The sequence below is a fragment of the Electrophorus electricus genome, chromosome 15, assembly GCF_013358815.1.
Source record: "Electrophorus electricus isolate fEleEle1 chromosome 15, fEleEle1.pri, whole genome shotgun sequence".
NCBI classification, from domain to species: Eukaryota; Metazoa; Chordata; class Actinopteri; order Gymnotiformes; family Gymnotidae; genus Electrophorus; species Electrophorus electricus.
In genome coordinates, this window is record NC_049549.1 from 2213593 (window position 1) to 2237480 (window position 23888).

General features: G+C 44.6%; 1 protein-coding gene across 1 annotated transcript; it reads right to left on the reverse strand.

Moving 5' to 3' along the window:
• Positions 1 to 1461: 1461 nt before the first annotated feature.
• On the reverse strand, positions 1462 to 9578 carry lhx1a (LIM homeobox 1a). Its single transcript, XM_026999451.2, has 5 exons — positions 8662 to 9578; positions 7020 to 7243; positions 6166 to 6443; positions 4433 to 4598; positions 1462 to 3254 (listed from the first exon to the last, which is right to left on the reverse strand). Exons 1-5 carry the CDS (start codon positions 8829 to 8831, stop codon positions 2875 to 2877), a joined length of 1218 nt encoding a protein of 405 aa, XP_026855252.1. The 5' UTR covers positions 8832 to 9578; the 3' UTR covers positions 1462 to 2874.
• Between the last annotated feature and the right edge of the window lie 14310 nt (positions 9579 to 23888).

The following is a 23888-nucleotide window of genomic DNA, read 5'->3' on the forward strand; positions in this document are numbered from 1 at the left end:
TGGGGTATTCAGGATGGAGTGTTTAATTCTGTTGGCTTACACCCACATGGACTGTTCCCTTAATAACACCACCCCCTCCCCTGAATCCAGAATCAGAGATGGGACATAAACACCATCCTGTACGGGGCCGTTTATGTACTGTGATATTAACTGTTACAAAATCCAAACTCAGTCACCTCAAACTATTACAATAAAATGATGGGAACACTTGTGTGTGTGCATATGTGTATGTGTGTATGTGCGTGTATGTGTGCTTGTGTGTGTATATGCATATGTGTCTGTTTGTGTGTGTGTGTTTATGTGTGTGTGTGTGTGTGTGTGTGTGTGTGCGTATGCATATGTGTGTGTGTGTGTGTCTGTGGTCTAATTGATTATTTCATAAATGAATGTTTATGTATTTGGATCATCACATAGGCACCAACGCACCAGTCTGAACTGGACTGCATCGGCTGCTAATACCTGCACAGGTGATGCTCTCAGAGAGACGCCTCGTGTGCTGTGTCTGTGCCGTGCACACTGGAACGCCCAAGGTACAGGATCCATATGCTGGCCTGCAGGTTGCTATAGGAACTGAGCATTTACTGGCTGGTGAAGAAAATCGCCCCTGCTAACATGGGAACATCCACCCAACCCGAGTCATGAACATCCACCCAACCCGAGTCGTGAACATCCACGCAACCCGAGTCGTGAACTTCCACCCAACCCGTGTCGTGAACATCCACCCAACCCGTGTCATGAACATCCACCCAACCCGAGTCATGAACATCCACCCAAGCCGAGTCATGAACATCCACCCAACCCGTGTCATGAACATCCACCCAACCCGAGTCATGAACATCCACTCAACCCGTGTCATGAACATCCACCCAACCCGTGTCATGAACATCCACCCAACCCGAGTCATGAACATTCACCCAACCCGAGTCATGAACATCCACTCAACCCGTGTCATGAACATCCACTCAACCCGAGTCATGAACATCCACTCAACCTGAGTCATGAACATTCACTCAACCCATGTCATGAACATTCACTCAACCCGAGTCATGAACATTCACTCAACCCGTGTCATGTAAGTTCCTCAGTGCATCTGCATACTGGTGGAACTGGGGAGAAGACGCACACGTCTGACCGTGGGGGAGGCACCGTAAGGCGAGAAAGGCTGGGGAATTTATACCCTGCATTTACAAATTTACGCTGAGATACAGATCACAGCAATGGAATGAGACGTATTCCTTCAAAAGCTAAAAGAAGCCAGCAATTACTAAATTCACATTCGTGATTTTTCCAATGACATGTTTCAGATATTCCAAATTATACGTTCCTGATTTTCCTAATTATATATTCCTGAAATGTTCTGTGGATATTCAGTGCGGTATTCAAAAACGGAATATTCACTAATCAAAGGAAATGCATCTAGCGTCCAAATTTCATATTTTCTAATTTTATTAAAAACTCACAAATTAGTTCAACATGTTGTATTTATACAGTGAATGGTCTAATATGCACTGGAGGTCACGTAAGCTTAGGTTTATTAAACAATAAAAGACAAACCATGAGAAGTTGATATTTAAAGAAGTGAGCAGCTTCCTGCCTGCTGCACAATTTGACCATCGATTTTAATAGTTTGGATTTTCCTTTAAAGACACAAAAATAAAACTTGTAGGTCTAAGTATGTTATATTAACAATTTATGAATGCTTTTTTTCAGCAGACTAAAAAATTAAGAAGTAAATACTTCTTGTTTTTTTAACACTTACACTTTGTTTCAACACATTCTGCAGATGATGGCGCAAAGCACTTGTACAGTATTTGTGCTATGTTTTTATTTGGCAACTGTCTACTTGTGTTTTTTTTTCCTTTTAAATTTTTTTTGTAAACAACATCTTGTACAAACTAGCACAGTGAACCACAACCCCAGCAAACTTGTTTTTTTTTTTTTCTTGATACAATATAAATAAAGTCAATACAAAAGTTTGGTTGGTTGCTTGGAACATTTTTCATCTGGAGGTTCTAAACATGGTTTGATACTTTTAAACTCCTGAATTAAATATTTTACGTAAACAGTTGACTGTTCTAAGTCCCTTTCAGACCCTCGTTAAAATATTTTTAGAAGGTAGACTTCATTTAACAACATTTCAAGTTCTCTTCCATTAAATAAAGGGTTCACAATCCATAAAACATTTACCGTTTGGCCTTTTGAAGGCCAACTTCAGATTTGGTGAAATTTTCGGAAAAACAAAAGGATATGTCCAGACAGAGAGAAAAAAAGAGCCTTTTACCCCCGGGATCCGGAAACACATTTAGTGTCAATAAGGTTGTTTAAGTGTCAATATGGCAGAGCCTTGACAGGCAAAGAGGTCTGAGGAACTTTCAAATAAATGAGTCTGACGGCTCAGATCTTTCCTGGAGTCCCAGTCACAGGGAAGTGTTAGGTGTGTCGCCGTGGGTGTTTCTCCGTAAAGCTAAAGTCTTTGACAGTAGCTACTGCTGCTAATATTTTGCGATCGTGGTTTGGAGAGTGAGGGTTAAGTCAGTGGTGTGTGGAAGGGTTGGGGTGGGGGCGCTCCCAGAACCAGCCGTAGAGGTTTCGGGTCAAGGGTAGCCATCAGTCTGGTTTGTGATCGGGTTCGAGGGAAACGCAATCTAACAGCAACACAATATCATGGGAAAGTGTCTGCAGTCGCCACGGAGTCCTCTGCTGCTCTCGCCACAAAAATCATAAGTCAAAAAAACCAACGAACAAAACCCCCGAAATGTCAAAAACAGTAAATAGAAACGGCAAAAAAAAAAAGATGTGACCAGTGAGAGTGTCCCCCCCACCACCCGCGTGCCGCCCCCAAACAGTCTGCGGAGAAGCCTCCGCCTTCGGGAGCTACCAGACTGTGGCTTCGTTCATTTCCGACGGGGGGTGGGAGAGGTGGTTGCTGTACCCGCTTCCGTTGAGGGACAGTGAGGTAAAGGAGGGACTCGGGCCGAACACGTCAGAGGACATGCTGTGGAGGGGCCCAGGAATCCCCGGCTCCGGGCTCGGCGAGTCCCCCGGGTGGTGAGACATGATGTCCGAGAAGCGCTGCACCTCGCTGGACGGGTGGTGTCCAGGGATGGGGTGCTCCATGCCCCCTAGGGGGGTGCCCGTGGGTCCCGAGGAGGGGACAAACGGAAGATCCACTGGGGTCTGAGCCTGTGAGGAAGGTGGGCCCTGGGGGTAGAACTCATAGTTCCCTCCTGGTCCGTAGTACTCACTCTGATAATCTGCGGATCAAAGGGAGAAATCACGTTTGGCGCAAGCACGTGCAACTCAGAAGGCCATGCTTAAAAATTCATCGAAAAACGTAGCCTGCATTTCTCAGGAACAAGCGCGCAGTGCGCCGTGTTGGTCACGGAGTCTGCCTTGCTTTAAATCTCAAATGTGGCTCAGTGGCAAGAACAAGGCCACCGAGAAATTAATGAGAAGGAGGAGTCGATCATCACCTCGCGACCGGACTGCCGGATAATCGCACACTGGCAGCTCTGAATGTGACACAAAAAACTTTTCCTGATTAAAAGGAAGAACCAGGAATGGGGTGACGTGTCCTCGGAGGGACAGCTGTATGTGTGCAGCGCCTGGCACCACAAATGTCAGTGCACGTCTTCGGGTTTTATCTGTTCTCTGTTTCAACAACTGTCCTTTCTTTACCACCAGAAAAAAAAGAAAATGGAAACCTATATGTACAATTTTAAATGCCCACACTAATCATAAAGAGAGAAGAATACCCCTAGAATTTGCATTTGTAAAGTGGCATGATGTATGAAATGCAGTAGCTAAAAAGGATCATGGAGAAATACCAATGGAAAACAAATCTTTTTATAGAGATGGCTAACCTACTGACCTCAATTATGTTAAAGACTGACGCATTAATGAACACCCTAACGGAAACCTAACGCTGTCCACACCGCTACGTTCACGTCAGATGTGTCGGCGATAACACTCGTAGCTCAGAATTAGCGGTAATAATACGCATTCTGTTATATACGACAAAGGCGAGCGTTTTCCCAAATCCGTCAGAGTGAACTCTTATATTTTCTAGATGTGCTGTTCACACGGTCGGGGTGAAAGCATGCAGAAACGCAAATTACTGGTTTAAATTATTTTTTTTTTCCAGTGTAGCATAATTTATTTCGTTATTTTATACTGTAAATTAACCACGTCCGTGAAAACGTCAACTTTAAACACTCGCCACCTAGCCTACTTTTAGATTTCTAACTACCCACTATGATAACTGATCAAATAACTCTCGCCCGGCTCCTGGGTGCCTGTCTGGTTTAGCCATCAAAGGAGCTCGAGCACAGCCGCCAAACGGAAAAGGCGTTTAACAAGCAAATGCAAAAGTGCATAGCGTTTAAAACGAAGGCGTGAGGCGGCAGACCCACGGTGATCCGTTCAGTCTTACCTCCATAGTACGAGAACGGGCCGTTTGGGATGAGCTCTCCCGGTTCCAGCCGGTCCACCAGCGTGCGCATTCTTCTCGGGCTACGAAAAAAAGCGTGTCTCCTCGCGCCGAGGGCGCTCAGCTGCTTCATGCGCCGCTCTTTGGACCGCCGGTTCTGGAACCATACCTGCAGTGCACAGGCGAATCAAGTACAGATTTACAAACACAGCCTGGGAACACTTTTGTCAAGAAATCTTGTGCTTTAGCGAAACACTCTATATTCACGGAAAGCGGAGTAAACGTGAACTGCCGTTGGCGGAAAAAAGAAATTCAATATATTTTGTTGATCTTAATCCATAGGTTTTATGACTTTAAAGTGGACACCACTCATAATGTGCAGAAATTATATGTTATTACTGGTTGCATCACAGTGAGTAATAGCATTACCTTAAATTCACTTCGTATTTTGTTGATGTAATTAGGCCCAACTCTGTAAACAGGCAGAGGTTATCTCAGGTGTTGAAACCCAAGCTAGCGGACTACTGACTAGTGACAGTAGATCACGCAGGCCTGCCCGTATGATGGACAATACCCGTGCGCTGAACTGGTGTGTGTTGGTGGGGTGTTCACCGAGTTCGTACTGCAGTGATAAGATTATTCTCAATTAATGTCACTCCGACACAACGATCTAACCTCACTTTAATGCTCTTTTAAATCTCCAATTAATGCTTAAGGGTTAACGTATTATCCTTCGATATTACCTTATTATTTTGAAATCTAAAAGCCACCATCGAAACGCTGCTTTTCCCCCCTAATCGACGGTCTTAAACGTACAACCTTAAATCATGCCTACACGCGCTTTTCTAGCGCGATATGACTTTCCGGGACTTTAATACATAATCCCATAGCAGGCATTTCTAAGGCGTTTATCGATAATACCTCATCTGCATTTGATGAATTTATTTATCGCATCTTTACAACCTGCACAGTCACGCATTTCACTGTGCGGCTTTTTAAAAATTGTCAGAAGAAGATATGAAGATATGAAATGAGGTTCTTAAACCAACAGAACCTGCGTAGCCTTGTTACAGCTCCACCGTTACAGCAAATGGCAATAATCGATTCTCTTTTTCGCAAAGAAGATCGCCTGGAATTATATATTTTGACAGACACAGGGGCAGACTTCGGAGTTTCCGCCTGACTGAGAACCGTCTCAGCATGGCTAAATGTGGTCGCAAAACGTGATGGTACCGCGTTGCCAAGACTCCCGTCGCTCTTACCGGTCTAACGCCAGTTGGCAAATCTTTCCATCACCGAAGCCAAGAATAAAAATTAGGCTAACTATATAAATATTACTTCCAAATATTCGCGGATGCCAGCAAAACATTTTCCCATTTTCAATTCAAATGATCTTGCCCTGAGGTCGGCGTGGGGAATGCGTAAAGGATACGCGCGCCTGCCGTTCCCCACGGCGCGCTGACGTTATGGCCAACGAACGTGGCAAAGGAAAGTTCATTTCACACACACACGCACACGCACATACACACACACGCACACGCACACGCACACACACACACACACACACACACACACACACACACCACAGAATGCAAAACGGCGACATTTTCTGCTCCTTAATAGCAGATCGCCATCGTGTCCCACACATAATCTTCGATTCGTATTCGAGCCCAGTGAGTAAGCAGCCACGGCTGCGTATTATTAGATTTCTTGGGTTTAATAACAGGCTGTTTTACCTGAATGACTCGCATGTTGAGCCCAGTTTCCTGCGCGAGTTGCTCCCTGATGTGGCGCGTGGGTTTGGGGGTAGCCGCGAACGCCGCTTTGAGCGTCTCGAGCTGTTTTGCTTTGATCGTGGTGCGCGGGCCGCGACGTTTGCCTCCCAGATTCTGATCGTCGTTTTCATTGTTCACCGTTTCTTTGTCCGATAAGGTCGCGATTTCCGAATCCTTCACATCATCCTGAAGTGGGTCTTGAGAGTCTGGCGATAAACTGGGATCGCTGCAAGCTGTTACTGAAAGGTGTGCAAAAAAGAGAAGAAATGTAAACGAAAATCTGAATTTTTGCAGTTCCTGATTGGAGAAATATAAAATTATAAATCTGAAACATAAAATTATAAATCTGAAGGCTGAAATGATAATGGAATTAAAAGTAGGCCTAGACAAATTTGAAACAAGGTAGGTCCCGACATATTTGAAATAAATTAAATATAAATAGCATGAATATTTCATAGTAACATTGTAACAAAGGTTAACGGGAAAATAGGAACGGCTTTCGACCAGGTAATACCTGTCGCTAACTGATCACCCTGAAAAAGACCTGCAGGGCCACTAAATCATGTTGTAAAATATAGGCCATTAAAAAATAATATTAAATATATGGAATGAACTATTTCCACATGCACATTTTTTCCTGGCCTGTATCGTGACGTGGTCGTTTATTTATTTAAGAGCTGGTAGTCACTACCACTTGTCATAAAAAAATAGATCTGCAACTCTTTTCTTTAAAGGCTGCAGTTTACTGTGTAATGAGTTACAATGGATAACCTAAAATATTAAGTATTGTTTTAACATAATTATTTTTATCTTACCCGAGAGAAGATTAGTGTCTTTTACGTTGGTGTTGCTTAAATAATCGTCTTTGCACACGAATTTGTTTTCGTCTATAATGTACAATTCCTCCCCCGTGGAGAGCTGTTTGTTACACATCATGCACGTGAAGCAGTTCAGGTGGAACACTTTACTTCGCGCGCGCCGGACCAAGTCGTTGGGCGAGATCCCCTGAGCACAGCCCGCGCACTTCGTTCCGAACCGCCTGCGAAAGAAAAAACGGTGTCAAGAAACAGGGGAGGTTTAAAAACAAGATAAGACACAGAAACCGCAAGAAATTTGGAAAATACATTTAAAAAAAACACGGTTCGAAGATTTAGAAGATCGCGGTTGTTTTGCTCAGTTTAAACGATGAATTTTCAATGTATATCGCAAATAAATAAACTGAATTGTTAAATAACGTTTTTCTGTCGATTGAGTGCATAAGAATAAAACAACCTCTATGCCCAAAACAAGTAAACAATAAACAAACAAATAAGTAAATAATAAATAAACAAACAAACAAACAAATAAATAAATAAATAAATGGATGCGCCAGTAAATACTCTATCAAAAGCCTGTAGGCCTGTGCACTGTCGACGAGAATTTAAAACGCCTTAAACGGAAAACGGCGATTCCACGAATATAGGCGATCACTGCAGATCTTCACAAGTCAGTTCTGATTTACAGTGTGTATTGCGATCTTGCACAGCGGTTGTTGATTGTGCGTCTGTGATTGTACTGTCTGCAGGCTTCCTCCTCCGAGTCGTTCATTATTCAAATCCACTTATCACGTCTTTGCTCGAGCCGGTGCAAACGCGCGAGGCTGTGCGGCCAGACAGCCCGCGACCTCTCTGGTGGCCCGTCCTTCACCCAGTGCCATTTCCTTAGGCCACTCTGCCGCGTGAGTATACGTCACCTACGTGTATCTGTTCTTCATTTTGTGTGACAGTTGGAATGAACAAGCATTTAATTAACGGGCTTGCTAATCAAACCATGAATCGTGCCAACCTTGCTGACAGCTCTTACTTTCACACCTCGCGGTGTGATTTGTGCTTTTAACAGTAAATTTGTGTATTTGCACTGTTTGAACCGTGATAACTATTTAAATGGTCGTTTATTCTCATTTATTTAATGAGATTTGGCTTAGCTAGCTAAACCCCGGGCATTGAGATACTCTAAAATAGACAACAAACGGACAGCTAATATTATGTTACACTTAAACATAACCGTTAAATCAAGTGAGCATAGCTCGAATGCTGTCATTTCAAATAAAGGCTTGTATTTAGGAGTTTAACAAAAATATTTGCTAAATCATTTTGAAACGTAAAATAAAATCCAGTGGACTCTCGTTTCAGCAGCAACTGATCAAAACACGTGTGGACCTATAAATAAATTATGACCGAATAAAACCAACTGGTTAGAAAATTACGTCCAAAATAGCTTAATCTCCTCAAAACTGTTGTCTCGGTGTCTTTTACGCCTCTCTACGGAACTGGAGCGATGCAAAAATTGCGTGTCATCCTTCACCACAACGGAATCACGGCTGACCGCCGGGGAAGAGACGCCCCCCCAACACACACAGACACACACACACACACACACACACACAGAGACACACACACACACACATCTCCGACTTACCTAAAGAAGTCGTTTTTGCAGTATAGTTTTCCTTCGCGCGAGAAGCATTTCTCAGTCAGGTTACATTTACACTCGCAGCACTGCACGCACTTAATGTGCCACGCTCTGTCCAGAACATTGAGGAGGAACCTGTCCAGGATGGGTCTCTCGCACCCCGCGCAATGGACCATTGTCTTTGGATGTGCTCCCACAGTTACTGCTGCGCCGTCCACACCCTGAGAACCTGAGTATCTCTCTCACACACACACACACTCACAAGTAAAAAAGGGTCGTCGCGCTGAAGGTTACTCCGAGCGCCCTCCGAGTGAGTCTTCGTGAACACTCAGACGGCGACGCCACTTCTAAATGCGCGTGCGGTCAGGACAGAAAACTGTGACTGTCCAAAAAAAAAAAAATAGCGCGAAAAAAAACAAACAAAAAAGGGGAAAAAAGTCTTCTCATGGATGAGAAAGTGACAAAACCTCTGAAGCTTCAGTTGTCGGTCATCTCCACTCTCTTCCACCTCAGCGCGATCACAGAGATGTAAATAAAGCCAGTGCACGTGGGTAATTTTAAATCGCCGTCCGGATGCTGGCTACACGGGCAACACCACTGCGCATCAGCACGTCGCAGTTGCTGTCAGGTGAAAACATTTGGAGCAAGCGATGACAAAAAGTCTTTGATGGAGAAGTATTTATCGCAACCGGTCTTGGACAGAACTGGCACAAGGTAAGACGTACGCGCGCGGAATTACGCGAGCGCACACTAGCATGTCCACGTATCCGCTTGGGCACGCTGCAGAAGGCAAAACGTCAAACAACTTCAAAAGTGCGTTTCTGTCCGCGTGCGCGTTCTCCCTTCGAAGAGAGATGCGAAAGATGCTAGAAAGGACAGGATGCGCGTGACATGTCGCTGCAGGACTGACGTTCCTCGCGCAGCCTCCAGTGTTCTGCATGTTCCTGAAAGCACACGAGCCAGCCTTATGCACAGCCTCTTGACGTCACGCCGCGCCGAGGCCAATCAGCGTGCTTCCGTTCAAGTAACCATTAGCGGTCTCCTCACCGCTCCGCCGGTGCACTCGGTACTATTTATAGGGAACAGAAGAAACCAATTGTCAAAAATCCCAGAAACTGTCATATCTTAGTAAATGTGGAGAGTAGTCAGAAAGACGTAGATACGCGAAGTATAATAGCGTGTTTCCACGTCTTCCAATTATTCAAAAAAAATCCTGCAATCTTTCCCCCGATGGAGCAAGGAGACGGGGTCGCCCGAACACTTCGATAAGGTAGATTCTTGCCTTTTTTGGCTTCTTTATATATAAATACGTGTTCTCTGAATAATAACACAGCGAAAACAACCTTCTTTCAAAACCGAATAATGTGATAGAGCATACATTCCCAAATAGGGCAGCTTCGTATGTTTTCTAATTGAAATCTACAATATAAATAGCGGGGTTTTTTTTTGTTTTTTTTTTTTAATTAATTACGTTATTTGATTTACGAGAACAATTTATGGCAAGATGGCGGAAGAAACGTTCCAGTGTTATTTTATGTTGTGCTTTTTTGTTTTATTGCGTTTATTAAAAGTTAGGGGAAATGTTTCTGTTTAGTTTTGTTTGCAAAGACAATTTTCCTTACAATAGCCTTGCTTTAGTTTTTACGTCCAGATTATGGATTAATGCTTCACACATTCTCACATTCCACCTTCGTGCTGCATAGCAGCAGGATACCGTGGCGTCCGGATTTAATCGCTTGGATATCCCTTCTGTATCGTGTGCGCACGTGCCTTTCATTAACAATATTTCAAAGACGTTTGATTAGACCGGTGTCGGCACCTCGGCTTCGCACAGGCATTTTAATATACTCTCCTCCTTTGGTCTTTTGTCGACGGAGGAAAAGCGAAAGACGGGAAGCGTGCAAAGTTTGCAGGGCGCTGCGTTTTCTTCTCACCTCCTAATGGCGCAGACACCTTACAGTCCTTAAACAGAGCAGCGAGGCTTGCCAGGCGATGCAGAGCACCCCCGAATAACTGGTTTATCGCTCTCCATTTCTCAAAAGCCATCGGACCTTTGATTGTAACGTCCACACGAATTAAAACATTTAATGGGTAAACTATTATATTGATAATCTCGCGCGGTCCCTTTCCCTTTACGTGTAACCGAACGCGAGTATGACGTGGGTGTGAAAGCGGCGCTTTGTTGTAATAATTCTCGCTGCTGTTTTCTGAAGTGCATGTGCAGTAACAGTGCTACAGGGAACGGTGTGCTTGCGCTGTCGGAAAAGGAAACACTAAACACAATTTCTTACATCATTACCGCTACACACCTATGCGTTCATTCCATTTGACATTGACACCCACCCACCATCACCACACACAAACACACACACACACACACACACACACACACAAATGACAGACTGAACGCCATTTAGCTATTTATATTCAGCCTGCGTATACAACCCAAACGTTGCAGACTGGACTCTGGAATCAATAGCGAGTGACTTCGTGCATATGGGGTGCTTCTCATGTAAAGAGGACGCGTGCATCCGGGAGAGGCCGCGCGCGGTGCCCACACGCCACGGTGACAGCTATCTGTTCGCCTAGGGATTGCTCGACTGTGGGACCCTCGGATGACATGTGTTGCTTCAGGAAAAATAACAGATAAAAGACGAGCCCACAGCTTTCTGCTTGTCACGTGACTCTATGACACTGACAAAGAACTGATGTCGCAAATTTTCAAGGTTGTCTTTCACCGCAAAAGACGTAAATATCACAGAATCGTTCTACGTCTCCGTAGCGGGTTCACACAGTAAATTAATACTGCGTTAACTCAGACCGTCTCATCGTTGAATTCTGTTTTTTTATCTTTACTAATGTATCTCTTTCTAATGGCATAGAGCAAAAATGGCAGAAAATACACTTAGAGTCTATAGGCACACATTATAGGCATTTAAATCCACAACAGCAATAAGACCACTGCTACTACTACTACCACTTTTGGTACTACTACTAGTAATTATAGTAGCAATAATAATAATAATAATAATAATAATAATAATAATAATAATAATAATAATAGCCACGCAAACTGCATGTTCATTTATTTCCCAGACAATAATTGAAACTTAAATTCTACATTAAAAAAAAAATAATTCAAACGCAAGAGATCTCCCATCTGCAAATATATGATCCCAAATGTAAGAATGTTCCCAACACAAGGAGCAAAATGGCCTACAAATGCAATGACAAGTCGCTTCAAAGTTGCGTTAAGGGGCACTGCACGGGTTTACGTGAGAAACGCGGGGAGTTTGTAGGAAGGGCAATGCTAGAGGGAGCTATGGATCGGAAAATGCAGAGCGCCACGGCTCCGCGTACCCATCAACCAAACGCGCCCCTTGTATTACGCATGCTCTCAGCAGGACGGACTGTGAATAAGTGCGGCTGCGAGACCAGCCTACGTGAATAGTGTGAGTGTAATGGCAGCATAAATCTTTAATGCTACATTTTTACACATTCTGTCTAACGTAGTGTCTTCCAAATGAACCCTTAAACTATTTTACCGGGCCCAATAAATGATCCTTCGGTAAAAAACGACCAAGCCTCTAGTGACTTGCTGAATCTTTGTAAATTTAGATGACCGCATTCTCGCTTGCATTGAAGACGTAATTCTTGCGGTTTTATTTTAGTAACTTCGAGGTTTTGTTGCTCGAGATGAACGTCCGTTTCCGCATCAGAACACGGAGGTTACTTGACACGTTTTAAAATCAAATGCTTGTAGCACGATGTGGAATTATCCCCGGAGAAGTTAGAGGAAATCTAACTTAATGCTGTAGATATATGTAACTATGAAAGAATTATTATTATTATTATTATTATCATTATTATTATTATTATTATTATTATTATTATTAAATACACTGAAATTGATAAACTAAAATTCCCTGTCAGTGCTTCAATTTAATGTAACCAAGAATGTTACGCATAAGAATATTATTTAGTTTTTTTTAAAAACTACAAAAGTAAAATAAAACAAAATTGAAAATGCGCGATTTTAAAACATAAAGTCATTTGTCAGATAAGAATTTAAGTGTGAATAAACGTGTTTGTCTCAAATATATACACATTCTCCCATGCACTATTTTCTAAACACAAAGTATCTTTAAAAAAAAAAAAAGCAAACGAAAGCACGCATTTATTTAAAAAAAAAAAAAAAACGCCAAATGATTGGAGATTAAATAATGGTATTTATTTTAGATTCATTTAGTTTAGTTGACTTTAGTTTCGATGCGCTCCCTGTTTGTGGCAGGTCTGCAGCTACGTGACCTTAACCCGGGGAGGTGAATGGGCTGTGTGGTGTGTGATCGTCGGCTATACAGACACAGTGTGACTCCGGTAATAAAGTGAGAAATATTACCCCTGACTCGGTCTTTGATCAGCCGCGCGCACCGGGACCGCCCGGGGCTCGTGCGGAGGGGGGTTTGGGCCTCTCTCTGCTCCACGTCTCTCTGCACTGCTGTGTTTACGCTTTTTATTCATGAGATTGACGTTAGCGAAATGGCCCGCGTTAGGTCCAAGTGTTGAGTTGCCCAGCTCGTGCGAGATTAAGAAAAACATTAGTCCAGCAAAGTCTTCTCGAGAACGGCGAGAGAGAGACGACCAAAATATTCGTTTTTAGTGAAAATAAAAGAAAATGGGAGAAATGCTGATCGTAACTCTTCTCTTATTAGCGTTTACTGTTCACAAAAAGCCTGTTTTTTTTTAATTGAAACTGTCATCGCTGAATTGTAATATAACTCAGGACCACATATTCTATATTCTCTATTTATATATATATATATATATATATATATATATATATATAGAGAGAGAGAGAGAGAGAGAGAGAGAGAGAGAAAGAGAGAAAGAGAGAGAGCTGCAGAGCTATTCAAAATTGTAGTAAAAGTTTCCAGTTTCCCGACAAATAGAACGTTTCGGACAGAGGTCCTTCATCAGCTGTGCAAAGTGCTTTTGAATATATGTATGTATGTGTGTGTGTGTGTGTGTGTGTGTGTGTGTGTGTGTGTGTGTGTGTGTATGTATATATATATATATATATATATATATATATATATATATATATATATATATATATATATATATATAGTTTATTATTATTCGTTTATTCAAAAGCATAAATAAAATCGGCTCCGTCATGAAGGTCTTGTCAGTGCATGTCGTTGAGGGTGTAATTATAAAATTATAAAACTGCCCTTGTTTGCATAAACAGCAAATTGGCCACAGTACACCACACTGAATTATCGATGTGTCGTAATTCTTGTCTGTAACAGTAATGCAATGAATGCACAGGTGTGTAGAGCGAGGTGAGGATCGCTGCTCGTGTAATTAACGCTGGTTCTGCCTTGGCAGCGAACTGCTGGACCGTCAATATCACGCTCGTGTGACGACCACGTGGGTCTGGAGGGGGTGAGGGCAGTGCGGGGCAATTTAGACGTGACTGCAATGAAGCATGCGTCTTGCTTTGCTTTCACAAGAATATCTTTATTTTCGCAGTGTGGACAACAGGGAGGTGAGCGCGCCAGGGCTAAGCTGTCAATCACCGCGACTCAGGCCAGCGATTGAGCGGCTCTACGGCGCGCGGAGGTGAGGGACAGCGTCGCGCACGGGCCCACCGCGTGCCAGAACTGATTACGGGGTGAGACGCGACTGAAGCAAGACCACTGCAATGTCACGCGGTGCGCTGTTCTCCCCGAACTCTGCAGCGTGGTGTCAAAGCGCGCGCGCAAGGTTACCAGTGCCGAATAAAGAGAGCTTCTGTCTTTGTGCGAGAACCGCTTCACTGAACTCAAAATTACTGCCAGTGCTCTCAGTAAGCAAAGCGCTGGCGCGAAAGGCAGTTACATCCGAGGTTCCCAAAAGCACGCAACACACAGATGCTGGCTAAATGGCAGCGCGTGTGCCATACCGAACGCTGCCTCGTGACGAAAATGCTCTTTACACCACGTTGCAAGGTCTTGTCACCGAGCGAAACCCCGGAGGCGAGCGCGGACCTTCTCAGCTGGGACTCCTCGGGAGGTGACCAAAACAAACACACGTCAGAAGCTTCAGTATTGACCATCAGCTGCACGTAAACATTTTCACAACATCTCAACTCGCCACAGAAATTCGATTCCGCTTATAGACCCGCTCGCGCTGTCCCATTCCTGGAACTGCTGATATCACACAGATAAAAGCAACAACCGCGCACGCGGGGCGCCTTTGCATTGAACGTTATTATTATGCATTATTTGTTTATTTAAATTTATTTCATTTATTTATTTATTTTATTATTTCGCTTGCTATCCAGTGATCTAGACGCGCGTGACTACGACTAAATGTATAACGTGAAAAAATGCGTCATATAACTAAGCAACCTTGTTAAAATATATTTTAAATCTGCACCAATGTGTATTTAACTGAAGGTTACAACTATTAGACTGTCTCCAACAATTTAAAGTCTCTACCGCAGTGAATATCAGAGCCTTGTACGGCGCACCCCGTCCCGACTAATACACCACAACCCGGCGTAACCCAAATGAACAACCCTAACAGACAATCTCAAACTTCTGAGTTCACACCATCATCCTATTAGCGGCACCAAGGACCACTGATGAGCAAGGACCATTATTATTATATTATTCCCCGTTGGGCAAGGATGGAAACGAGCAGCGTTGGAAAGCGCGAGCTCTAGTTTAGATTAATGGTTCCCCGCGCTTATTCTGCAGTACGGGTGAAAGGGCCAGGATCACTAATGATTATAATATAATGTGTGGTGATAACCACTCCCTTTGAGATATTATCGCGCAGTGGGCAATGCTCGGGGGACAGGCTGCGGGGCTGAAAGTCTGCAGATAGCTGCAGCACTGCGGAGGTTTTCGCCGCTAAAGCGCCCGGAAGCAAAACGCCACGTCCAGCTCTGCGCGGCGCTGATAGCGCAGGCCCACGGCCTCGGAACAGCCGCGACAGCCCAGCAATTTTGGTCCGTTACTGATTTATTTCTTCTATTTTCTGTAGTCGAAAACTTGCAGGTGAGCAATAGGCCGTTCAGAATAGAGACGTCACGAGACGGGGGTTTAACGCACCTGCTTGTGCACGAGCAGGCGCAGCCTTGCTTTTAATTGGATAAAAATAAAAGGTTTTTTTTCTTCCTTTTCCCTCGTGTATTTTGTTTTTTTTTCTCGTTCTTATTGTTATTTCTGTTTCAACAGTGTTTAAAGTTTAAATATACACACCCTGCTGTGTTACAAATATATTTAAGGGCCACAATAAAAATGTAAAAAAACTGAATTATCCAAAGCCTAGAATTAATCATAACTGTTACGATCGTATTAATCCAAGCAAACATGAACAGATCTGACCGCTTGCCAAATGACAATCAAGCGCTTTTGATCAATTATAAAGCCGCGCGACTAACTTCTCCGAGAGTGAGAAAGGGCGACGAAGGGATGGCTATCTTAACGGGCAGCGCGAGCCAAGGCCCCGGCGATCCCATCTCATTCATCTTCATTGCCTTTTGTGTGCACAAAAAGCAAGCTGTGCATAAGGCAAAGCCACCATCAAAGCCATGGCTTTATTTTATATCCTATAGATCAGGAGGGAGACAAAGCTTTATTTTCGCCGGGAGAGATATATTTTACCTCCGCCGTACGGTTTTATGTTGGAGAGGTGTCAGGCGGACGAAATAGATGGCTAATGCATAGGCAAAACGCGCTCGCCCCGGCATGCTGCACGTCAGCACGCGCTCTGAGGGGAGAGCGGCCGGGATTTAGGGCCGGTGCGAGCCGAGGCTGGGATTGAGCACGAGGATATAAACGCGTGATGCCCCTCCTCTCTCTCTCTCTCTCTCTCTCTCTCTCTCTCTCTCTCTCTCTCTCTCTCTCTCTCTCACACACACACACGCACACACACACGCACACACACACATCTAAATTCTTACATGTACATTCTTTAATTTCCACGCCAGCCTCTTGTCTAACTGAGACGTCAATCTACATTTCCTATTTTTCCAATGTGCAGCACGCGAATCACTCGCCCAATCAGCGGACAAAGAGTTAAAGAGATTTGCAATTGCTGCCGAAAACACAGAGACTCCTGTCGTAGATTCCCCCCCCCCCCAACGTTAAACAGAAATCTAAAGAAGTAATTGGAATTTACTGCATACCTGAATAACCGCATATAAATAAGTACACATTTCATAGTGGGATTCAGTAACACTGTTTGGTCCTACAGAGCTGGTGCATACATTATAATGCACTGCAAATAATCTTATTTCACACCCGCCATGCCATGCGTTTGGGATATCCAGATTTTGCAAGATTCAAACCCTAATTTTGAATTCATTAAAGCTACACAGGCGACATTTTTTTTTTAACAGGACCGTTTATTTCAGGAAGTGGATTCCATGGAGCAGCGGCTGAGACGCCAGCAGGCATGGCTGACAAGCTCAGAAAACACGATGCCCCATAACTGTCTGCGTGAGCAGCTCCACGTAAGTCTGAGCCGACCCGTCAGACAGGGGCATCGGCTCCGGCTTGGGGCTCTAGTCCAAACGCTTCCCTCTGAATGTAGCTCCTGGACATGCGAGACGTGTATGTGCATCTAGTGTGGACGTCTAGGCGTGCAGGGCCGCGCTCAGCTCCGGTGCTACATGAGGCGGCGTGGACCCCGCACTGGCTGTGCGCTGACCACAGAAGACTAGGGAGAGCGCTGACCTCGGTGACCCCGGTGACCCCAGCGACCCCGCTGACCCCCCATCTCATACTTCGCATGTTTTGGAGAATAAGTTCCCAACTCCAAAACGAAAACGTGAAAGTCTGGCTGAAACTCTTAAAGATCCAAAAACAAACAAACAACAACAGAAACAACACCATCTTTCCTCTCTGGGAATCCGGGACATTCCTCTCTGGAGGAATGTGCTGTTCTCCAGCGTTCCTGCGCTTCCAGGCGTGTTTTCTACATCCTTTGCTGCATGCGGCAATGTCCAGCTGCTTCTCTCCAGAGCGCAGCTCCCAGAGCCGGAATGGACGGTGGATGTGCGAATGTGCAAGAGAACCCTCTCGTCCCCGCACTCCCGGAAGAGGGCGTGCGTGAGAGAGGGCCATCAGGTTGACACCATGGGGAGCTGAGCTCAGGAGGGGGGTCACTGTGGTACCGAGGAGTTGAAAGGGTGAGGAGGTCGTGACCTCTGGGTGTTTCACGGGGGGCCAGGGGCTGGTTTGTCTTCAGCGAAGCATGCAGCAGGCATCTTCACACCTTTGAGTTCCTGGCAGAGAAAGACAGGCTCGAGGCTGCCGGGGCCGTAAATTAGCCCGTTGGCGCGCTGACAGGCGGCCGGGGCCCCGGGAGCCGCACCCACCTTGACCCTTGTCTGGCTCCGCTGGGTCCAGATGGCATAGAGCACCGGTAAGGGCCTGGTCCGAAAATACCGATCGCAAGCACTCCAAAAGAGCGTGTGTGCCCGCAATGCCTTGGCAACCGCGGGCGAGGACGGACCGCTGTTACCCAGGAGACCGAGCGTGGTTACCCAGGAGACCAAGACGCGATACTCCCTCACCTGAACGAGCGCTAATCTCAGGGGGCCCTAGAAATCATGTCAATATTTTAGCAACCATGTATGTGGAGAAAATAAGAAATGACATGTGCAGTGTAATTACTAACGTGTCTGGTCACAGGATTTGCCGGAGCACCAGAATTGGGAGTGACTGTCAGTCAGTAGTGTTGAGAAAAACAGGAATTGGGCCTGTTCACTTGGAGCCAGGTACCATGTAATGTTTTATGACACTTGCTGTTATATAAGGTATGGCCTTACTGAAACATGTTTAATGTCAAATTATGAAACTATGTCATATTTCCAGTCAGGACTTGCAGTCAGGCAACAAGTGGCTATTGTTGTACACCTCAGCTTTCAAGAAAACTCATTTACTGCAAAAAAAAGTATTTTCCAGTTTCTTACCATGCAAAAAAAGTGTTATATAGTTATTACAATGTGAACATTAATTGTGATGGCTTGAAGGCTGTATCAAAGCAATACGTTGTGCTTATTAGCAGTTTTTTTTTTTTTTTACAGACTGATCTATTCATTATTAGATTACCATTATTATATGCATAGCATAATAATACTGCACTGTGATCTAAAAACACACGCGCGCATTCTCCCTCTTTAGGGTGTGGGTGGGAATTAACACTGCTGGAAGACCAACTCTCAAATAAATCATGTAATCCGTGATAGTGGGAGACAAACATGCCCCAGATATAATCACACCTTCAGGAGTCTCCTTATCAGTGCATCACGGGCTGCTCGCACGCGTTCCTGTTTCCTCAACCTGCCCTGTGAAACTGTGACGGCGGCCATTACGGCTCCCTTCACGTGTATGCGCTGGCTTGGAACATCAATCTTCCCTCTGCTTCCAGATAACTGTATATCTGTGTTAGATAGATGGACAGGTGGATACAGTTTCCAGGGTCTTGCAAACAAACACAGAGCTCCATGAATCAAGCGCTACGTGGCACACGGGGGCCCATCTCTGTGGATATATTCCCGCCGCCTGGTTACTTTATATTGTAATAGATGCACTGTGCATAAAATCTGCCATTTTTGCGCCCGTGTTGAATGAATAAAAAGGTGCTTACCGGGATGCTGTAGGTTTTGGTTAAGGAGATCTGGATTTGTTAAACACGGACTGAACCACGTTTTAGAGGCTTTGAATCTGAAACCTCATTTCTGTACAATATCATTTAAACTTCAGCAATGCAAGAGCTGCATCCAAACGTGGATTAGCCATTAGATGGATGTCTTTCTCTGTCTGTCTCCTGTTTTTTCCATGCATAAGTGAGGGAGTGTCAGGAAGTTCATAAGACATCCAGGGGAGGTGTTAAAAAAAAACAACAACCCACAGGCACATCCATAAGAAACTTCCGAGAAAGAGCGATGAAAACAAAGGGATGAGGAATCTCGCCGACAGGTGGTACAATAGCCCTGAAGATGCCGGGCGATGCTCCGTGAACATTCTACATGCTTTCATTTGCATCTGGAGTCTAGACAGGCTGAAGAGATCAGGGCTATGACTGACCGAAAAGACCAGCCGGCGCTGGCGGGTCTGTGCTGGGCCTCTATTTAAATCTCAGGCTCCGAGTGCTCAGAAGTGGGATATCGGGTCTGGGGTGTCATTGTCAGTCCACAGTCACACGAGACCAAAAATAGAACATCCAGAATCAAGCTGAAAGACTGACTGATTGATTTGCCGATAGTATCCCAGAGAACTACCTTGTGCACAAGACAATATAATTGAGATGGCTTCTCAGCGATCAGAGCAGCAGACTAATACCGCTCTCCAGTATGTCCTGGTGCGCAGACAAAAGCGTCCTTGATAGGATATTTCTTCTTCATTGGTCATGTTCACAAAGGGATGGAGTGCTCCTCCACTGGCCCACAGGAGCGCCGTGCAGCTCGGAGAGAAGGAGCGCTATTCACCTGAGCCCAATCCTCTGTGGAAAAGCTGATTGTGTTGCTGTTATCGACTTCCTCGCGTAATTCTCGACTGGGAGGGGAAAAAAAGGAAGTGGAAAGTTTTATCTCAGCGCAGCAGCAGTGGGGAGGGGTGAGAGTTCACTCTCCTTAAGGCAGAGACATGGAGAGCATTAGTGAGAAGGCAGAAAGGCACACACACACACTCTCACACACACTCACACACACACACACACACTCACTCACACACACACACACACACACACACACACACATGTACGCACACACACACACATACACACACACACACACACTCTCACACACACACACACACACACACTCACTCACACACACACACACACACACGCACACATGTACGCACACACACACATACACACACACACTCACTCACACACACACACACTCACACACACACACGTCTACAATATCTAAACTCAATTACTGGTGAACTTTGAAAGAAAAAATGGTGTCACTGTGCTTTTTGATTGGATAAAATGTTATTTACATTCTTACAGTACAATACAATACTTTGTTTTTTTAAACAGTTTACAACAATAAATTGCACAGAAAATATGTATAAATAGTATGGGCATATTCAACATTTTTTTTGATGTTAACAATAAAGTTGATATAATTATGATCACAACAAGAACAAAATGAATGTAAATCAGGATATATTTTTATGCTTCACAGAACCTTTCAATAAAGGGAATATTTTCGGTACAATGTTTATGCCTCTATAATGCATATTTTATTGCTGAAACTTATGAAACAATCAGTTTTTCATCCTGCTTATATTACGAGAAAAAAACTTCATTGTCCATTGTCATTGGAACTGAAATCCAGCTCTGTGTGTTTTCTGGTTGGTTTCATAGCTCAAAGCATCAGTCTAAATACATGAAACATGACATCACATCAGTCCAAATGCATGGAGCATTATGACATCACATCAGTCCAAATGCATGGACCATAATGACATCACATCAGTCCAAATGCATGGAGCATTATGACATCACATCAGTCTAAATGAATGGAGCATTATAACATCACATCAGTCCAAATGCATGGAGCATAATGACATCACATCAGTCCAAATGCATGGAGCATTATGACATCACATCAGTCTAAATGAATGGAACATTATGACATCACTTGGCTGTTTTCCAGGTCTGTTATTTTCCAAGTCTGTTATTTTCTGGGTCTGTAATTTTCTGGCTATTATTTCCTAGATCTATTATATTCCAGATGATTTTCCAGATTGGTTGTCTCATTTTCAGAATTACAGACACACATGTATTTGAAAGGATGATCAGTCATGTATTCACTGTATTTAGGAACAATTTGGAGAGAGCTGTGTGTGACAGGGGTTTTCAGATCACCAGGACATAACAAAGAATCAAGTGCAAAGAGTAAAAACCAGGTTCATGCCCGTGTTCATGCCCGTGTTCATCTGTGTATTCATCAATGTTTTTCTTTGTGTCCATTCGCGTGTTCATCCCTCTGTTCATCAGTATTCATACTTGCCTGTGTTCAGCTGTGTGTTCTTGTTCCGTGTGTACGGCAAGAGCTCCTAGGCTCACAGGGCTTCTGCTCCAAGTCCTCCTCTCTGACTCTTTCATTTATTCTCTCCTTCAACTCCTCACCTGTGGCCGTGCTGGAGGGTTGGGGGGCACCTCCTCTGCTGCTCCTCGCTCGTGGCCCTGGGGGGGGAGTCGGGGGAGACGCTCCTCCGCCCCTGCACTCCTGCATCCTTTGTACTCTCCTTCAAATTCAGCACGTCCCCAAATAAGAAACAGCAAATCCGCTGCCTTTTAGCCACGGACGTGTTTACCATCCCATAATGCCGCTCTCAGATTTGTTCGACTGCTCGGATTTTCTTTGCGCGTACGTCCCCTCTTCTCTTATCACCCAACAAAGAGGTTTCTCCCTGCGCCGCAGAGCTCGGGAACGCTGTGATTGTTACTGTGGAAAGCGCGTGAAGCTCCCGCGTCTCTGCTGTAACACCTGGAGACGAGTATGGCACCACCACACCCACGCTGGGTCAGATCGCTGTCGAGGCGCACCGAAACTGCAAACTCAGATTAGATGCCTGTTCGCCGGGTGGATTTCTAAAGGCTTCCCCACGAATGCAGCGCCGACAGAAGAGGGAAGGAAAAAATGGAAAAAAATAATCTGTGCCTATTCAGAAACAGATAAGGCGTATTGAAGTTATTAAAGCCGGGTTCGCCTGCGTAATGGCGACTTGGCTGTGTCCCTGGAGTTTCTCTTGAGTCTAAATATCAAGAAAGACAAGAAGCATTTTCCTCTGAATACAAAATGAATAACTAGATGTGTAGAAGGCAATCTTCCCTATGTGTGTCTTTCCAAAGAACAAGCTGGAACATGGCTAAATAGTAACTTGTATTAGCCTTAATTACATTAAATATTGCATCCCCCAGCCAATTTTATGTGTACGACATGGGTAATAGTGCATCTGTCACTGTCTTTGCTGAATACAGTTGGCAGATTTTAATATAATTGCAAGAATATCCATCTGTATTTAAAGAAATGATCAAAATGAACATCTCTCTGCCCTAAAATACAGGAATAACAGTTTCATTTCACAAGGAGGCTGGCGGCTGGAATGGGATAACAATTACGGGATCTGACCATTATGGAAAACTATGGAAAACCATATCTTGGGAAGCATGAGAGGTGTCAGATGGCAAAGCATAAAATCCTTGCCAAGCTGCCCTCTTCTTAACAGCTAATGTGTGTGTGTGTGTGTGTGTGTGCCATCAGAGGCTCAGGCCACTCCACCACACACACACACACACACACACACACAAACACACAAACACCACATACACACACACACACACATACACACACACACACACACACACACACACACACACACACACAGATACACGCTCGGCCCAGGTTAAACTGCATGGGAATCGGGCAGGCTACACACTGTTTGTTTTGGACTCAATAGCATCTCATTTACACGTGTTAATTGCAGCTAATTGGTTCTAATTAGATGAACAGGAAACCCTCTGGGACTATTCATACCTTTAATTTGAAGTAAATATCATTAATTAACATATGCTAATTGGGGCCAATTAACATTGATTAAGAGATGCCAGTGACGGGGAAAAGTACAACTATCAAAATTCGATCAAGTCAGCAGAAAGGCGACGCGTGCTGGTGCATAAAATACTGAGCAGGCGGCTGGGACTCAGAAGCAGCAGCTGGCCTGCTACGGTTTGGGTGGCACTGGGAGAAGGACTGGGAGCTTAGCGGCCCCCGGCCCAGTCTGGCAGACCCGCGCGGCACCCCACACTGCCCCTGCCCCATGGCACACCTGCGCAGGAAGTGCCCCCGCAGACAGAAGGCATCTGCGGACCCGCGAGGGGCCAGCGTGTGCCACGCTGTCGGAGCATGAGAGATTAGAGGATCCACCGCTGAGCTGAGCAGATAGGGAGGGAGGGAGGGAGGGAGGGAGGGAGAGAGAGAGAGAGAGAGAGAGAGAAATGGTGATGGGGAGAGATGATGTGTGGTGTGTGAGAGAGAGAGAAAATGGATAGAGTGAAGAGGGAAAAAGAAAAGAGGAGAGGAAGACAAAGGTAGAGGGAGAGAGAGAGGGAGAGAGAGAGAGACTTGGAATGGGGGAGGGAGGAGAAGGGACAAACAACAGACATAGAAAGAGAGATATAAATGCGAGAAGGAGAGAACACAAGAGGAT